General features: G+C 49.0%; 1 protein-coding gene across 1 annotated transcript; it reads right to left on the bottom strand.

The window, feature by feature from the left end:
• Positions 1 to 626: 626 nt before the first annotated feature.
• LOC140111442 (proteasome subunit beta type-9-like) lies at positions 627 to 7,696 on the bottom strand. The gene is made up of 6 exons (XM_072132379.1): positions 7,535 to 7,696; positions 6,208 to 6,275; positions 5,998 to 6,129; positions 3,948 to 4,077; positions 1,263 to 1,404; positions 627 to 782 (listed from the first exon to the last, which is right to left on the bottom strand). The coding sequence occupies exons 1-6, from the start codon at positions 7,583 to 7,585 to the stop codon at positions 655 to 657; spliced, it is 651 nt and encodes a 216-aa protein (XP_071988480.1). The 5' UTR covers positions 7,586 to 7,696; the 3' UTR covers positions 627 to 654.
• Between the last annotated feature and the right edge of the window lie 9,388 nt (positions 7,697 to 17,084).

The raw sequence follows: 17,084 nt of genomic DNA, 5'->3' as shown, positions 1-17,084 counted from the left end.
CATTCCCTGTAATAAAGCGAATTTGCCCCTGTTACCGGTGAGTGCCGCTTGCTTTTCCCCTCCTTTGGATCCGGGACAAGGCTGTATGTAACAGCCGGTCTCCTGCTGCGGATCGCGCTGGCGCACTGACAGTGTCAGCTCAATCATTAAGACGATATAAAATGTCCTGATGCGGCAACGGCCCCGCTGATGAGGACAATTTATATTGTCTTGCGTCCTTAAGGGGTTAAGTGCACCAAAAAAAGATGGTGAACTCTGTCGGACCGGAGCAGGGAAGTGACACATGCGCACGATCTTAGTGAATTGCCGCACAGCGCATTATACATGGGCAATGCACTTCCTGTGAACTCCAGTGACCCGCTTTGTAAATGAGCCCCAATATATAGTTATTGGACTGTGGGAGAGGGGGCGTCTGTCTATAGGGGCCTCAGGCAGCGGATAGGTCGCACGTAAGCAAATACAAACCTATAAAAAATGTATGAGAAAGATTCGTGTGAATGAGGCCCAGTAAGTCTATAGTAGCGTCAGAGAACATTCGGCTTCTCGTCACAGATCATCAACCATAGAAAACTTTCCACACGAACATCTACACAGATCAGATGAGAGGGAATCACAGGACAATCCGACATTATCCGGAATCTGTTTATTACATTGTTACAGGTCATAGAACCGAGGGATGTCGTCCCCGCTGATAATCTGCGCCTTTGTCCCGTCCGTGGTGACAGTCACCAGATAGATGACGCCTCCGCTAGATCCGTCTCTACCCATCGCCAGGCCCAGCGCTGGAGAGAGGAAACAACACGAAATTAATTCTATACAATGATTTATACACAAAAATGGATCTAAAGAAGAAGCAATTACTGGTGACCCAAAGCCAAGAACCTTCATGTATCATAAGCCCCAACCCCATCGGCGACCATCGGACAACCCGACAGATTCTGACTACGCGCGGGATTTACCCCTCTGACAGGATCCATTTTTCTTTAAGCTTCTTTTGCCCTTGTTTTTAATATTATGCAAATGAGTCTGAAAGGCTCCAGGCTCCATTAAAACCTATGAAGCCCAGAGCCCCTCAGGCTCATTTGCATAATAAAAGCCTTTGTTTGTAAAAAAAAAAAAAGGAAATAAGAAGCTAAAAGAAGAGCAGATCCTGGCAGAGGGGTCGCACACCAGTAGGTCAGTGCTGGGTTTACAGTCCTTCATCCTGGTGGTAGGTGTCCTTTAACATTATAGTGTTTGGAAGATGTTGTTGATTTCTTTACCGTTCACAGCAAATTTCTCGCACTGCTCCCTTGACATTCCGGGTTTAAAAGCAGAATCCACATAACCGTATATGAACGTGCTGCCGGATCCACCTATAGCAAAAGGCTGGCGCGTTATCATCCCGCCCAGCGTCCCGTAGACCTGTAGAGAAGACACATTATAAGAAGTGAAAACGTGATGTGCTGATTGTAAGATTATTTCTGGGTCTGACAATTGTTTTCTATACACTGGACACAAGTTTAAAGGGGTTTTCACATTTTGGCAAATTAATGTTATTGTTTGTATAATAAAAATGTATACAATTTACCAATATACTTTGTGTATCTATTTTTCACAGTTTTCTAGATCTCTGCTTGCTGTCTTCCTGTAGAAAGCTTCTATGTTTAATTCCTGTGGACAGAAATCTGACCATGGTCACACAGGTGCACGGCTCGTTATACCACACAGGTGCACGGCCCGTTATATCACACAGGTGCACGGCCCGTTATATCACACAGGTGCACGGCTCGTTATATCACACAGGTGCACGGCTCGTTATATATCACACAGGTGCACAGCTCGTTATATCACACAGGTGCGCGGCTCGTTATATCACACAGGTACGCGGCTCGTTATGTATCACACAGGTGCACGGCTCGTTATATCACACAGGTGCACGGCTCGTTATATCACACAGGTGCACAGCTCGTTATATCACACAGGTGCACGGCTCGTTATATCACACAGGTGCCTGGCCGGTTATATATCACACAGGTGCCTGGCTCGTTATATATCACACAGGTGCCTGGCTCGTTATATATCACACAGGTGCACGGCTCGTTATATCACACAGGTGCACGGCTCGTTATATCACACAGGTGCACGGCTCGTTATATCACACAGGTGCACGGCTCGTTATATCACACAGGTGCACAGCTCGTTATATCACACAGGTGCACGGCTCGTTATATCACACAGGTGCCTGGCCGGTTATATATCACACAGGTGCCTGGCTCGTTATATATCACGCAGGTGCCTGGCTCGTTATATATCACACAGGTGCACGGCTTATTATATCACACAGGTGCACGGCTCGTTATATCACACAGGTGCACGGCTCGTTATATCACACAGGTGTACAGCTCGTTATATCACACAGGTGCGCGGCTCGTTATATCACACAGGTGCACGGCTTGTTATATCACACAGGTGCGCGGCTTGTTATATCACACCGGTGCACGGCTCGTTATATCACACAGGTGCACGGCTCGTTATATCACACAGGTGCTTGGCTCGTTATATCACACAGGTGCACAGCTCGTTATATCACACAGGTGCATGGCTCATTATATCACACAGGTGCGCAGCTTGTTATATATCACACAGGTGCACAGCTCGTTACAACACACAGGTGCACGGCTCGTTATATAGCACACAGGTGCGCGGCTCGTTATATATCCCACAGGTGCGCGGCTCGTTATATCACACAGGTGCATGGCTCATTATATCACACAGGTGCGCAGCTTGTTATATATCACACAGGTGCACAGCTCGTTACATCACACAGGTGCACAGCTCGTTATATAGCATACAGGTGCGCGGCTCGTTATATCACACAGGTGCACGGCTCATTATATCACACAGGTGCACGGCTCGTTATATCACACAGGTGCGTGGCTCGTTATATCACACAGGTGCACGGCTCATTATATCACACAGGTGCACGGCTCGTTATATCACACAGGTGCGCGGCTCGTTATATATCACACAGGTGCACGGCTCATTATCACACAGGTGCACTGCTCCTTATATCACACAGGTGCACGGCTCGTTATATCACACAGGTGCACGGCTCATTATATCACACAGGTGCACTGCTCCTTATATCACACAGGTGCACGGCTCGTTATATCACACAGGTGCGCGGCTCGTTATATCACACAGGTGCACTGCTCCTTATATCACACAGGTGCACGGCTCGTTATGTCACAGAGAGAAACCGGAGCTTTGTGTTATAACGAGCCGTGCACCTGTGTGACCAGATTTCTGTCCACTGGAAGTAACATAGAAGCTTTCTATAGAATGACAGCAAGCAGAGATCTAGAAAACTGTGAGGAATTGATACAGAAAGTATATTGGAAAATTGTATCACTTTTCATTATACAAACAATAAGATTTATTTTCTGAAATGGGAAACCCCCTTTAAGGTTCTGCCCCGTCTATTGCTGTGGTGCAGCTGATTGGTGGAGGTTCTTGTTTCGCGTCCGTGAGATATCGATGACTTATTCTGTGGTTCGGTCATCAGTATAAAAATTTTAAAAAAGGACAGAAAACTTGTTTGAAAAGGACGGTCCGAGGCGGGAAATCCTGATGTCTTGTTTGTTTTTAGGTCATCGCTGCCCCCAATCACTGATCCTTGTGGGGCCCTGTACACGTGTGATCGCTGATGAGGCCAGTGACATTAGGTTTGTGTATAGGTGAACGGTGAGGCCTGTGATTGACTGCAGCAGTGACCTGAAAATGTACAAAGTGCCATCACCTCCAATCCAGTGGAAAATTTCTTTACGTTTATTAACATTTTTTGGGGTCAGACCTTGGAGCAGTGCGGAGCCTCCCCGAGCAGTGCCGGCTGCACCCCCCATTGTTTCTATGGTTTCTTGTCTTCTTCTTTTATAATCTTTAGCTTTGGTGAGGCGGCCACTTACCTGCCCTCCATTCTTCTGGTCCCAGCCGGCCACAATGAGATGAGCCACCATCTCCTCCTTGTACTTGTAGCTGATCCCCTTCACCAGGTTTGCGGCGGCGATCACTCGAGGAGGAGCTCCCATCTCTACACTGTAACAAGGAAGACAGAAACAAATTACAAATTTGTCTCTAAAATAATTTTACTGTTAATTTTCCTACAATCACCCCCATCATTGTAGATACTTACAGGGTTATAAGACTTTTAGGACAATGTTTGAAAGCCAATTCTAAAGTATGTGGCACCTCGTAAAAATGTATATTATCTACATCTTCCCCTTACCTGCCACTTACCTGTGCACCTCCATGTAGTAATGCACCATATCCGCCACTTACCTGTGCACCTCCATGTAGTAATGCACCATATCCGCCACTTACCTGTGCACCTCCATGTAGTAATGCACCATATCCACCACTTACCTGTGCACCTCCATGTAGTAATGCACCATATCCACCACTTACCTGTGCACCTCCATGTAGTAATGCACCATATCCACCACTTACCTGTGCACCTCCATGTAGTAATGCACCTTATCCACCACTTACCTGTGCACCTCCATGTAGTAATGCACCATATCCGCCACTTACCTGTGCACCTCCATGTACTAATGCACCATATCCGCCACTTACCTGTGCACCTCCATGTAGTAATGCACCATATCCGCCACGGCCTGAGCACCTCCATGTAGTAATGCACCATATCCACCACTTACCTGTGCACCTCCATGTAGTAATGCACCATATCCACCACTTACCTGTGCACCTCCATGTAGTAATGCACCATATCCGCCACTTACCTGTGCACCTCCATGTAGTAATGCACCATATCCACCACTTACCTGTGCACCTCCATGTAGTAATGCACCATATCCGCCACGGCCTGAGCACCTCCATGTAGTAATGCACCTTATCCGCCACTTACCTGTGCACCTCCATGTAGTAATGCACCTTATCCGCCACTTACCTGTGCACCTCCATGTAGTAATGCACCATATCCGCCACTTACCTGTGCACCTCCATGTAGTAATGCACCATATCCACCCCTTACCTGAGCACCTCCATGTAGTAATGCACCATATCCGCTACTTACCTGTGCACCTCCATGTAGTAATGCACCATATCCACCACTTACCTGTGCACCTCCATGTAGTAATGCACCATATCCGCCACTTACCTGTGCACCTCCATGTAGTAATGCACCATATCCACCACTTACCTGTGCACCTCCATGTAGTAATGCACCATATCCGCCACTTACCTGTGCACCTCCATGTAGTAATGCACCATATCCGCTACTTACCTGTGCACCTCCATGTAGTAATGCACCATATCCACCACTTACCTGTGCACCTCCATGTAGTAATGCACCATATCCACCACTTACCTGTGCACCTCCATGTAGTAATGCACCATATCCACCACTTACCTGTGCACCTCCATGTAGTAATGCACCATATCCGCTACTTACCTGTGCACCTCCATGTAGTAATGCACCATATCCGCCACTTACCTGTGCACCTCCATGTAGTAATGCACCATATCCACCACTTACCTGTGCACCTCCATGTAGTAATGCACCATATCCGCCACTTACCTGTGCACCTCCATGTAGTAATGCACCATATCCACCACTTACCTGTGCACCTCCATGTAGTAATGCACCATATCCGCCACTTACCTGTGCACCTCCATGTAGTAATGCACCATATCCACCACTTACCTGTGCACCTCCATGTAGTAATGCACCATATCCACCACTTACCTGTGCACCTCCATGTACTAATGCACCATATCCGCCACTTACCTGTGCACCTCCATGTAGTAATGCACCATATCCACCACTTACCTGTGCACCTCCATGTAGTAATGCACCATATCCACCACTTACCTGTGCACCTCCATGTAGTAATGCACCATATCCGCCACGGCCTGAGCACCTCCATGTAGTAATGCACCTTATCCGCCACTTACCTGTGCACCTCCATGTAGTAATGCACCATATCCACCACTTACCTGTGCACCTCCATGTAGTAATGCACCATATCCGCCACGGCCTGAGCATCGGCAGCGGAGCCGGACAGCGCACAGTATATCTTCTCATGGATTGGGGCCAGTTTATTAAATACTCGGTTCACGACGGCTTCTCTGTAAGGAGAAGAAGAAGAAAAGTCCGTACAGGATCCGAGAAACCGGAGACCTCAGGAACCTCAGAGGGGAACTCACCCAGCGGACACCCTGGAGTCCGACCCAATGACTATTCCTCCATCAAACTCCACCGCGATGATCGTCGTCTAAAAATGGACAACAGGAGACGTAACTACTGTGTGTAGGTTCGTCCTATTTCAACAAATTAATGTTATTGTTTGTATTATAAAGAGTTATACAAATTTCCAATATACTTTCTGTATCAATTCCTCTTTGTTTTCTAGATCTCTGCTTGCTGTCATTCTATAGGAAGCTTCTATGTTACTTCCAGTGGATAGAAATCTGACCCTGGTCACACAGGTGCACGGCTCGTTATATCACACGGGTGCGCGGCTCGTTACATCACACAGGTGCGCAGCTTGTTATATATCACACAGGTGCACGGCTCATTATATCACACAGGTGCACGGCCCATTATATCACACAGGTGCACGGCCCATTATATCACACAGGTGCACGGCTCGTTATATCACACGGGTGCGCAGCTCGTTACATCACACAGGTGCACGGCTTGTTATATATCACACAGGTGCACGGCTCATTATATCACACAGGTGCACGGCCCATTATATCACACAGGTACACGGCTCGTTACATCACACAGGTGCACGGCTCGTTACATCACACAGGTGCACGTCTCGTTAAAACACAGGTGCACGGCTCGTTACATCACACAGGTGCACGGCTCCTTATATCACACAGGTGCACGGCTTGTTACATCACACAGGTACACGGCTCGTTACATCACACAGGTGCACAGCTTGTTATATCACACAGGTACACGGCTCGTTACATCACACAGGTGCACGGCTCGTTACATCACACAGGTGCACGGCTCGTTATATCACACAGGTGCACGGCTCGTTATATATCACACAGGTGCACGGCTCGTTATATCACAGAGGTGCACGGCTCGTTATATCACACAGGTGCACGGCTCGTTATATATCACACAGGTGCACGGCTCGTTAGTATCACAGAGAGTAATCAGAGCTGTGTGATGTAATTATATATATAACGATATACATTGTGGAGACGCCATTGTATGATGCTAACACGAGGCACTAGATTTAACCCTTAGAGAACCTTATTATTTGACCCCACTACATTTTCTCTCCCTCCCCTCTCGTTAGTTTCCAGGTTGTAACCACTTTGTGTGATATATATATATTAGTGTATAAATCTGTAACATTGTATAACAGATATGATAGAACTTCCTCTGTGTCGCTGCGTCGTGTCCCTCCATCCTCCCCCCTCCTCATACACCCCCTTATCTCTCCGCTCCCCTGCAGATTACAGGACATTTAACCCTTACAGGTTACAGGGTCCACGATGTGACTCTTACCCCAGTGGAGACCTCACAGGCAGAATTATTCCGATCCCCAAAAGACGGCATTTTACTTTCTTCCTGTAAATCGAAGCAAAAGTGAAAGTGCAGAGAGGAGAGAAGCTGCGAGGCGTCTGTGTCACCGGGGTGCACTCAGGGTGCAGTCACACGTTCAGTTTTTCAGATGCCCAAACCTGAAATGGAGTAAAAGGAGGAGGAGGAGCAGCAACTTTTAAATATTTGTCTCACCCCATTATCACCCACACCGGCTTTTGGCTTCAAAAACTGCATCTGAAAAACTGAACGTGTGACATCAGCCTTAGACACACGACGGCTGTAATGCAACAATTAAAAAAAACAACATTTCTCTCCATCCCCCTCCATGTCCCCCCAGTAAGTCCCCAGGAAACCAACGGCTGATCGGTTGCGGTGCTATACAGCGTCACCAATGGAATAATCAAAGGTGGCCACCAATCCAAATTTATATATTTAAATGCAGATGCGTTTTACAGACAACTGAAATATATCATTTTCTTAGAACCAGAGATTTGCACCTAAAAATTGTCATGAGTTGGATTTGGATGCCTCTACATTATATTATCTTCCTCGTAGACCCTAAGCTCTCGTGAGCAGATCCCTCATTCCTATTGTTTTATTATCTGACCATTGTATTGTCCCCCATGGTCTGTAATGTGCTGCAGAATATAATGTATAAAGATTTATTGATTCAAAATGATTCATTAGCTGCAAAACTTTCACAAGTCTGAGTGGCTCCTCCAGAGAAGTTTTGTCAGGTGCTCTGGACTCTTCAAGGTCTTTGTTGAAGGTCATGATGGATTTTCTTACATCTCTCAGATCTGCCTGTACATTGCTTGAGATGGAAAGTTACATTTACACCAATAACCCCCCCCCCACCTCATCCTCATAGACTGTAAGCTCTTGTGTCCCCCCCTCATCCTCATAGACTGTAAGCTCTTGTGTCACCCCTCTTCCTCATAGACTGTAAGCTCTTGTGTCACCTCCTCATCCTCATAGACTGTAAGCTCTTGTGTCACCCCCTCATCCTCATAGACTGTAAGCTCTTGTGTCACCCCCTCTTCCTCATAGACTGTAAGCTCTTGTGTCACCCCCTCATCCTCATAGACTGTAAGCTCTTGTGTCCTCCCCTCATCCTCATAGACTGTAAGCTCTTGTGTCACCCCCTCATCCTCATAGACTGTAAGCTCTTGTGTCACCCCCTCTTCCTCATAGACTGTAAGCTCTTGTGTCACCCCCTCATCCTCATAGACTGTAAGCTCTTGTGTCCTCCCCTCATCCTCATAGACTGTAAGCTCTTGTGTCACCCCCTCATCCTCATAGACTGTAAGCTCTTGTGTCACCCCCTCATCCTCATAGACTGTAAGCTCTTGTGTCCTCCCCTCATCCTCATAGACTGTAAGCTCTTGTGTCATCCCCTCATCCTCATAGACTGTAAGCTCTTGTGTCACCCCCTCATCCTCATAGACTGTAAGCTCTTGTGTCACCCCCTCATCCTCATGGACTGTAAGCTCTTGTGTCACCCCCTCATCCTCATAGACTGTAAGCTCTTGTGTCACCCCCTCATCCTCATAGACTGTAAGCTCTTGTGTCACCCCCTCATCCTCATAGACTGTAAGCTCTTGTGTCACCCCCTCATCCTCATAGACTGTAAGCTCTTGTGTCACTCCCTCATCCTCATAGACTGTAAGCTCTTGTGTCACCCCTCATCCTCATAGACTATAAGCTTTTGTGTCACTCCCCTCATCCTCATAGACTGTAAGCTCTTGTGTCACCCCCTCATCCTCATAGACTGTAAGCTCTTGTGTCACCCCCTCATCCTCATAGACTCTAAGCTTTTGTGTCACCCCCTCATCCTCATAGACTGTAAGCTCTTGTGTCACCCCCTCATCCTCATAGACTGTAAGCTCTTGTGTCACCCCCTCAGCCTCATAGACTGTAAGCTCTTGTGTCACCTCCTCATCCTCATAGACTGTAAGCTCTTGTGTCCCCCCTCATCCTCATAGACTGTAAGCTCTTGTGTCACCCCCTCATCCTCATAGACTATAAGCTTTTGTGTCACTCCCCTCATCCTCATAGACAGTACGCTCTTGTGTCACCCCCTCATCCTCATAGACTGTAAGCTCTTGTGTCCCCCCTCATCCTCATAGACTGTAAGCTCTTGTGTCACTCCCTCATCCTCATAGACTGTAAGCTCTTGTGACCCCCTCATCCTCATAGACTGTAAGCTCTTGTGTCACTCCCTCATCCTCATAGACTGTAAGCTCTTGTGACCCCCTCATCCTCATAGACTGTAAGCTCTTGTGTCCCCCCTCATCCTCATAGACTGTAAGCTCTTGTGTCCCCCTCATCCTCATAGACTGTAAGCTTTTGTGTCACCCCCTCATCCTCATAGACTGTAAGCTCTTGTGTCCCCCCTCATCCTCATAGACTGTAAGCTTTTGTGTCACCCCCTCATCCTCATAGACTGTAAGCTCTTGTGTCCCCCCTCATCCTCATAGACTGTAAGCTCTTGTGTCACCCCCTCATCCTCATAGACTGTAAGCTCTTGTGTCACCTCCTCATCCTCATAGACTGTAAGCTCTTGTGTCCCCCCTCATCCTCATAGACTGTAAGCTCTTGTGTCACCCCCTCATCCTCATAGACTATAAGCTTTTGTGTCACTCCCCTCATCCTCATAGACAGTACGCTCTTGTGTCACCCCCTCATCCTCATAGACTGTAAGCTCTTGTGTCACCCCCTCATCCTCATAGACTGTAAGCTCTTGTGTCACTCCCTCATCCTCATAGACTGTAAGCTCTTGTGACCCCCTCATCCTCATAGACTGTAAGCTCTTGTGTCACTCCCTCATCCTCATAGACTGTAAGCTCTTGTGACCCCCTCATCCTCATAGACTGTAAGCTCTTGTGTCCCCCCTCATCCTCATAGACTGTAAGCTCTTGTGTCCCCCTCATCCTCATAGACTGTAAGCTTTTGTGTCACCCCCTCATCCTCATAGACTGTAAGCTCTTGTGTCCCCCCTCATCCTCATAGACTGTAAGCTTTTGTGTCACCCCCTCATCCTCATAGACTGTAAGCTCTTGTGTCACCCCCTTATCCTCATAGACTGTAAGCTCTTGTGTCCCCCCTCATCCTCATAGACTGTAAGCTTTTGTGTCACCCCCTCATCCTCATAGACTGTAAGCTCTTGTGTCACTCCCTCATCCTCATAGACTGTAAGCTCTTGTGTCACCCCCTCATCCTCATAGACTGTAAGCTCTTGTGTCCCCCTCATCCTCATAGACTGTAAGCTCTTGTGTCACCCCCTCATCCTCATAGACTGTAAGCTCTTGTGTCCCCCCTCATCCTCATAGACTGTAAGCTCTTGTGTCACCCCCTCATCCTCATAGTCTGTAAGCTCTTGTGTCCCTCCCTCATCCTCATAGACTGTAAGCTCTTGTGTCCCCCCTCATCCTCATAGACTGTAAGCTCTTGTGTCACCCCCTCATCCTCATAGACTGTAAGCTCTTGTGTCCCCCCTCATCCTTATAGACTGTAAACTCTTGTGTCCCCCCTCATCCTCATAGACTGTAAGCTCTTGTGTCTCCCCTCATCCTCATAGACTGTAAGCTCTTGTGTCACCCCCTCATCCTCATAGACTGTAAGCTCTTGTGTCTCCCCTCATCCTCATAGACTGTAAGCTTCTGTGTCACCCCCTCATCCTCATAGACTGTAAGCTCTTGTGTCCCCCCTCATCCTCATAGACTGTAAGCTCTTAGGTCACCCCCTCATCCTCATAGACTGTAAGCTCTTGTGTCCCCCTCTCATCCTCATAGACTGTAAGCTCTTGTGTCCCCCTCATAGACTGTAAGCTCTTGTGTCACCCCCTCATCCTCATAGACTGTAAGCTCCTGTGTCCCCCCTCATCCTCATAGACTGTAAGCTCTTGTGTCACCCCCTCATCCTCATAGACTGTAAGATCAGGCCCCTCCCCCCTATGATGCTTGTACTGTGTAATGTAATATTATATGTGTCTCCTATCACATTCTTACTAAAACCTACATTTGCTTTTATTTTCACTGATAAATGTAAAGGAAATCTCCCATCAGACTCCATCCTGATAACCGGGGACATCCCTCATAGATCCGGGCCCCGGGACTGTGTTATCCATCGCCTCCTGCCTTCTAACATCAACTCTTATAATTATGATAATGATCCAGAAGGGCTCCAGGGGTGTTACCAGAGCCCGGAAGTGCTGTAGCTTCCCAGGCTGTTACAATGATGGGTGTTTCAATTTTGGCAGCCCCAATCCCACAAACCAAGACATAAAATAGTTTTGTCTAAAATTATACTGTGAGGCTTATTCAGGGAAACCAAACACCACAAGTAATAAAATAATCAATAAATAATTTTAATAAAATCTATTTTATAAACCAAATTAATAATCACATCATAAAGATGTTATCAATAATTCACTGTCCACCCCGGTGACAAACATGGTAACAGTCTGTAAACACTTCTATACAGGGCAGGAGGTTGGGGGTCGGTAGGTCAGGAGGTCGGGGGTCGGGAGGTTGGGGGTCGGTAGATCAGGAGGTCGGGGGTTCAGGAGGTTGGGGGTCGGTAGGTCAGGAGGTCGGGAGGACAGGAGGTCGGGAGGTTGGGGGTCGGAAGGGCAGGAGGTTGGGGGTCGGTAGGTCAGGAGGTCAGGTGGTCGGGAGGTTGGGGGTCGGGAGGTCAGGAGGTCGGGAGGTTGGGGGTCAGTAGGTCAGGAGGTTGGGGGTCGGTAGGTCAGGAGGTTGGGGGTCGGGAGGTCAGGAGGTTGGAGGTCGGGAGGTTGGGGGTCGGTAGGTCAGGAGGTCAGGTGGTCGGGAGGTTGGGGGTCTGAAGGTAAGGAGGTCAGGAGGTTGGGGGTCGGGAGGTTGGGGGTCGGTAGGTCAGGTGGTCGGGAGGTTGGGGGTCGGAAGTCGGGTGCTGATCTCCTCCAGCTTCTTCCATCGTCAGGTGATGCTTGACCACCCAGGTTCCTCCCTCACTGACAGCTGCCAATCAAGCAGAAGCCTACAATCCTTTGTCCTGCTACAGAAACTTCTAGAACCCGATCAGATCCGATCGGATCGTCAGCTCCACTGCCCCGGGAGAGGTAAGTACCACCTCTAACAACGAGTACAGGGAGAGAGAACAAACCAACACTAATAACACATCGATCATCCGGCATCACTTACACTCACAGTCAGTATCAGACTCGGCTCCTCGGGCCCGTCCTCCGTCAACTTCTACAAAACAGAGACTCGAAAAGCCTCCAAATTGTCTTCTGGGGTCCGGTACTAGGTTAGAGCCTGGGCCCAGTGGAGGATCTTCTGATACTCTGGACCAGTTGACCTGGAGCCAAGTCTGTGTCGGCATCTTTCTTACTTACCAATAGAAGGTTGTGGAGACATTGGGGGTCATTTACTAAGGGCCCGATTCGTGTTTTCCCGATGTGTTACCCAAATATTTCCGTTTTGCGACGATTTTCCCTGTATTGCCCCGGGATTTTGGCGCACGTGATTGGATTGTGGCGCATCGGCGCTGGCATGCACGCGACGGAAATCGGGGGGGCGTGGCCAAACGAAAACCCGACGGATTCGGAAAAACCGCCACATTTAAAAAAAAAAAAAGTGTCGCGGAGCTTGCACTTACCTTCACTAGGAATAGGCCGGTGAACTTGAGTGCGTTCCGATGCTCTTCAGTGCAGCAGCGCCACCTGGTGGACGTCGGAGGAACTGCCTTAATGAATCCCGGCCGGACCCAAATCCACCGCAGAGAACGCGCCGCTGGATCGCGAACGGACCGGGTAAGTAAATGTGCCCCATTGGGCCAAAATGCGCCAAAATCCCGGGGCAATTCAGGGAAAATCGGCGCAAATCGGAAATATTCGGGTAACATGTCGGGAAAGTGCGAATCAGGCCCTTAGTAAATGACCCCCACTGACTTTTGCTGTTATTCACTTGTGTGAACGGGGCTCTAGTAGGTGGCCGACCTTGAATCACACCCATCACTCCACAGTCACCTTTGGCTTGTAAGGGTTATATCTGACTCTATTCACATTTGTTCTGATTATTTTGCTCATCTTCTGGTTTTTGACCCTTGGCTTGTGCCTGTGACTTTTCTTTCAATATCGATCCTATCATTGTTTGCTCTCACAGGTGCTGACCCGGTTGTGTTTTCTGTTTGTCCTGATTTGTGTCTGCACAGAGTCCTAGGGAGGGATTGTCTTCCAGTTGTCTTGTGTCACTAGGACACGCTGAGGCAATAGGCAGCTGTCAATTTTGGGTGCTAAGTTTAGGACTTACTGTCAAATTATTACTAGGGACTGGGGCTGTGACCATGGGTCCTCCGGTTAGTGACTGGGGGACCCCTCTTATTATGGGGACTTCTGTAGCTGGGCTCATCTCTGCCCCAGCTATTACTGTCAGTCAGAAAATGTAGAGTAGCTTCTGCCTGCGACCTCTGCTGCCCCAAACCAAGACAGAACTGATTACTTTTAGGCTACATGCACACTGCCGCACCGTAGCATGGCGGGCACACGGCAGCGCGGGGAGAGGAGGAGGAGGTGAGCGCTGCCTCTCTCCATAGGAACATATGGGCCACGGCGCCGTAATACGGGAAAGATAGGACATGTGCTATCTCTTCCAGGGCTATGGAGCAGTACGGTGCCGCATGTGTGAGCCCATAGAAGTGTATGGGGGCCGTATATATGTCCCCCATACATGTGTATGAATGAAGCCTTAGGGCGAAGACACGCGTGGCGTTTTGGTTGTGTTTTGAAACGCATTACAACAGCTGAGATGAGGGGATTTGCCTAATTATATTCCTATTAACATTTGCATTTACAAAACGCAGTGTAAACACAGCGTTAACAGAGTGTTAGCAAAACGCAAACATAAACTCCATGTTAACACATGCGTTAACATCGCATTTACACTGCGTTTTGTAAGTGCAAATTTTAACAGTAATGTAATTAGGCAAATCCCCCCTCCTCAGCTGTTTGTAATGGATTTCAGAAAAACAAAAACTTCTTGCATCTCAGTCAAGTCGTGTAAAAAGTGGGGTCACTCCAGTGCAGCTCAGCCGCGTGTTTCACAGGTTTTATTATGTGGGAATGTAATGATTTACTGAGCATCTTATACCGGAGTCCCCAATCCTCCCAGGAACCTCCCCCCTCCAGAGCCCCCCCAGGAGCCCCCCCCCAAGAGCCCCCCCTGGAGCCCCCCCCAGAGCCCCCCCTGGAGCCCCCCCCCCCAGAGCCCCCCCTGGAGCACTCCCCAGAGCCCCCCCCAGATCCCCCTCTGGAGCCCCCTCCAGGGCCCCCCCAGAGCCCCGCCTGGAGCCCCCCCCCAGAGCTCCCCCTGGAGCCCCCCCCCCCCCAGAGCTCCCCCCAGAGCCCCCCCTCTAATACTGCAGCTCACAGTACAGAGCTGTGTATTCCCATTTCTGTAACCTTTGCTGACGACTTCTACCTGGTAACAGCTGATGCATCATGGTCTCTGAATTTCCATTGGCCGCTGTATGAATCACGATGAGAAAAACAAGATCAGGGACTTTCCTGTTCCAACCGTCTGAACAGGCGCCAATAACGATGATCCGGGTTATAGCAGCGTCACGCGCCCACTTATCCCTTACAGAGGTTAACCCTATGAGGGGCGGCCGGTCACAGCTCATGTCTCTGCACATGGTGTAACACAGAAAGGGAGAAAAAGGTTTTCTAAGATGTGCTCATTAACCCCTTCAGGACGCAGCCGGTTACAGCTTCAGGCTCAGCCCCTTATTGGTAATCTGACAATCGTTGCTTTATGTAACTTAGAACTTTTGAACTCTTTAACTTTCATCTATTAACTTGTCACTGAAAAGTGCGATCCGGACCGTGCGCCAGATTTATCATGCAGAGTGCACCAAAAAAGTGCTGCCCTCTATCGGGGAGTGAAGGGGGCGCCAGATTCATGGAGAACGGGCACCAGAAATCCTAAAGCTTTGTTTGTATGGAAGTCGGAACTGTATATTTTACAATTGTAACTCCAGACAAATTTTAAAAAAATGTTGGATCGTCATAAGAACCAGGAGTAACACTAAAGCTTCATTACAGACGCCTGTGATATGTTACAGCTGATTATTGTAGCCTAAGGCTGGTGCCACAAGCATCACTTTGTCTGCGTTTGAAAACGCAGACAAAGCCGCACCCACCAGGGCAGGCCGCGGCCTGATCGCATCGGCGTTTCTATGGAAATGCCTGCGATCGGGAACGTGCCGCCGATGTTCTGCATTAAATTATCAGATGTCGGACTCAGGTGTCAGGCTCACATGTCAGGCTCAGGTGCCAGACTCAGGTGCCAGGCTCAGGTGTCAGGCTCAGGTGCCAGACTCAGGTGCCAGGCTCAGGTGTCAGGCTCAGGTGCCAGACTCAGGTGCCAGGCTCAGGTGTCAGGCTCAGGTGTCAGACTCAGGTGTCAGTGTTAGGTATCAAATATGCCATTGCATGATCTACATGTATGTATATGATTAAATGGTCTTGGGACCATGTCCTAACATGGACACTGTAGTACTGTCTGGCCTTACTGACACAAAAACATGACAGCTCGTGGACAGCTCGTGGACAGCACACGGACAGCTCGTGGACAGCTCGTGGACAGCTCGTGGACAGCACGTGGACAGCACGTGGACAGCACATGGACAGCACACGGACAGCACATGGACAGCTCGTGGACAGCACACGGACAGCACATGGACAGCTCGTGGACAGCTCGTGGACAGCTCGTGGACAGCTCGTGGACAGCACACGGACAGCTCGTGGACAGCTCGTGGACAGCACGTGGACAGCACACGGACAGCACATGGACAGCAACCCGGACAGCACATGGACAGCCCGTGGACAGCACACGGACAGCACATGGACAGCTCGTGGACAGCACGTGGACAGCTCGTGGACAGCACGTGGACATCACGTGGACAGCACACGGACAGCACATGGACAGCACACGGACAGCACATGGCTTAGATAAATGTAATGCTTTGTAATGTGTCAGTATACACAGATTTTTTTAATTTAGGGCGCGTTCACACGTTCCGCACAGTGGGCAGGGCTCGGGCCGATCGCACATGCGTTTCCCGGGAAACGCATGCGATTAATAATCCGATCCCATGCGTTTCTCTGGAAACGCATATGCGATCGCCCCAAACTCCGCCCCCTGTGCACTAGCGTCGCGTTATGAACGCGGCGCTAGTGGAACGTGTGAACGCACCCTTAGGGTTGGCCCATTTCTCTAAAATGTAGAACATGTCCCAGTCTGAACCGTTTTTCATGGATCACAGATTAATTGGTGAGAGTCTGTGAAATTTTGGGTGGCAACTGTTGAAGGTTATGATGATATATTAGTCCTGTGGACACATGACAGACCAGCAGAGGTGCGGCCAGTGTGACCCTGTATCATACACCGGGCTGTGAGACCATCGTAAGTAATGTGAATATGTGCAACAACCGGCTGCCACGCGTCCAGAGACAATGGGGGACATTTAA

Source organism: Engystomops pustulosus, unplaced genomic scaffold (genome assembly GCF_040894005.1).
Source record: "Engystomops pustulosus unplaced genomic scaffold, aEngPut4.maternal MAT_SCAFFOLD_460, whole genome shotgun sequence".
Lineage (NCBI taxonomy): Eukaryota > Metazoa > Chordata > Amphibia > Anura > Leptodactylidae > Engystomops > Engystomops pustulosus.
The sequence above is the reverse complement of the archived record's forward strand: the minus strand, read 5'-3'. Positions and strand labels throughout refer to the sequence as shown.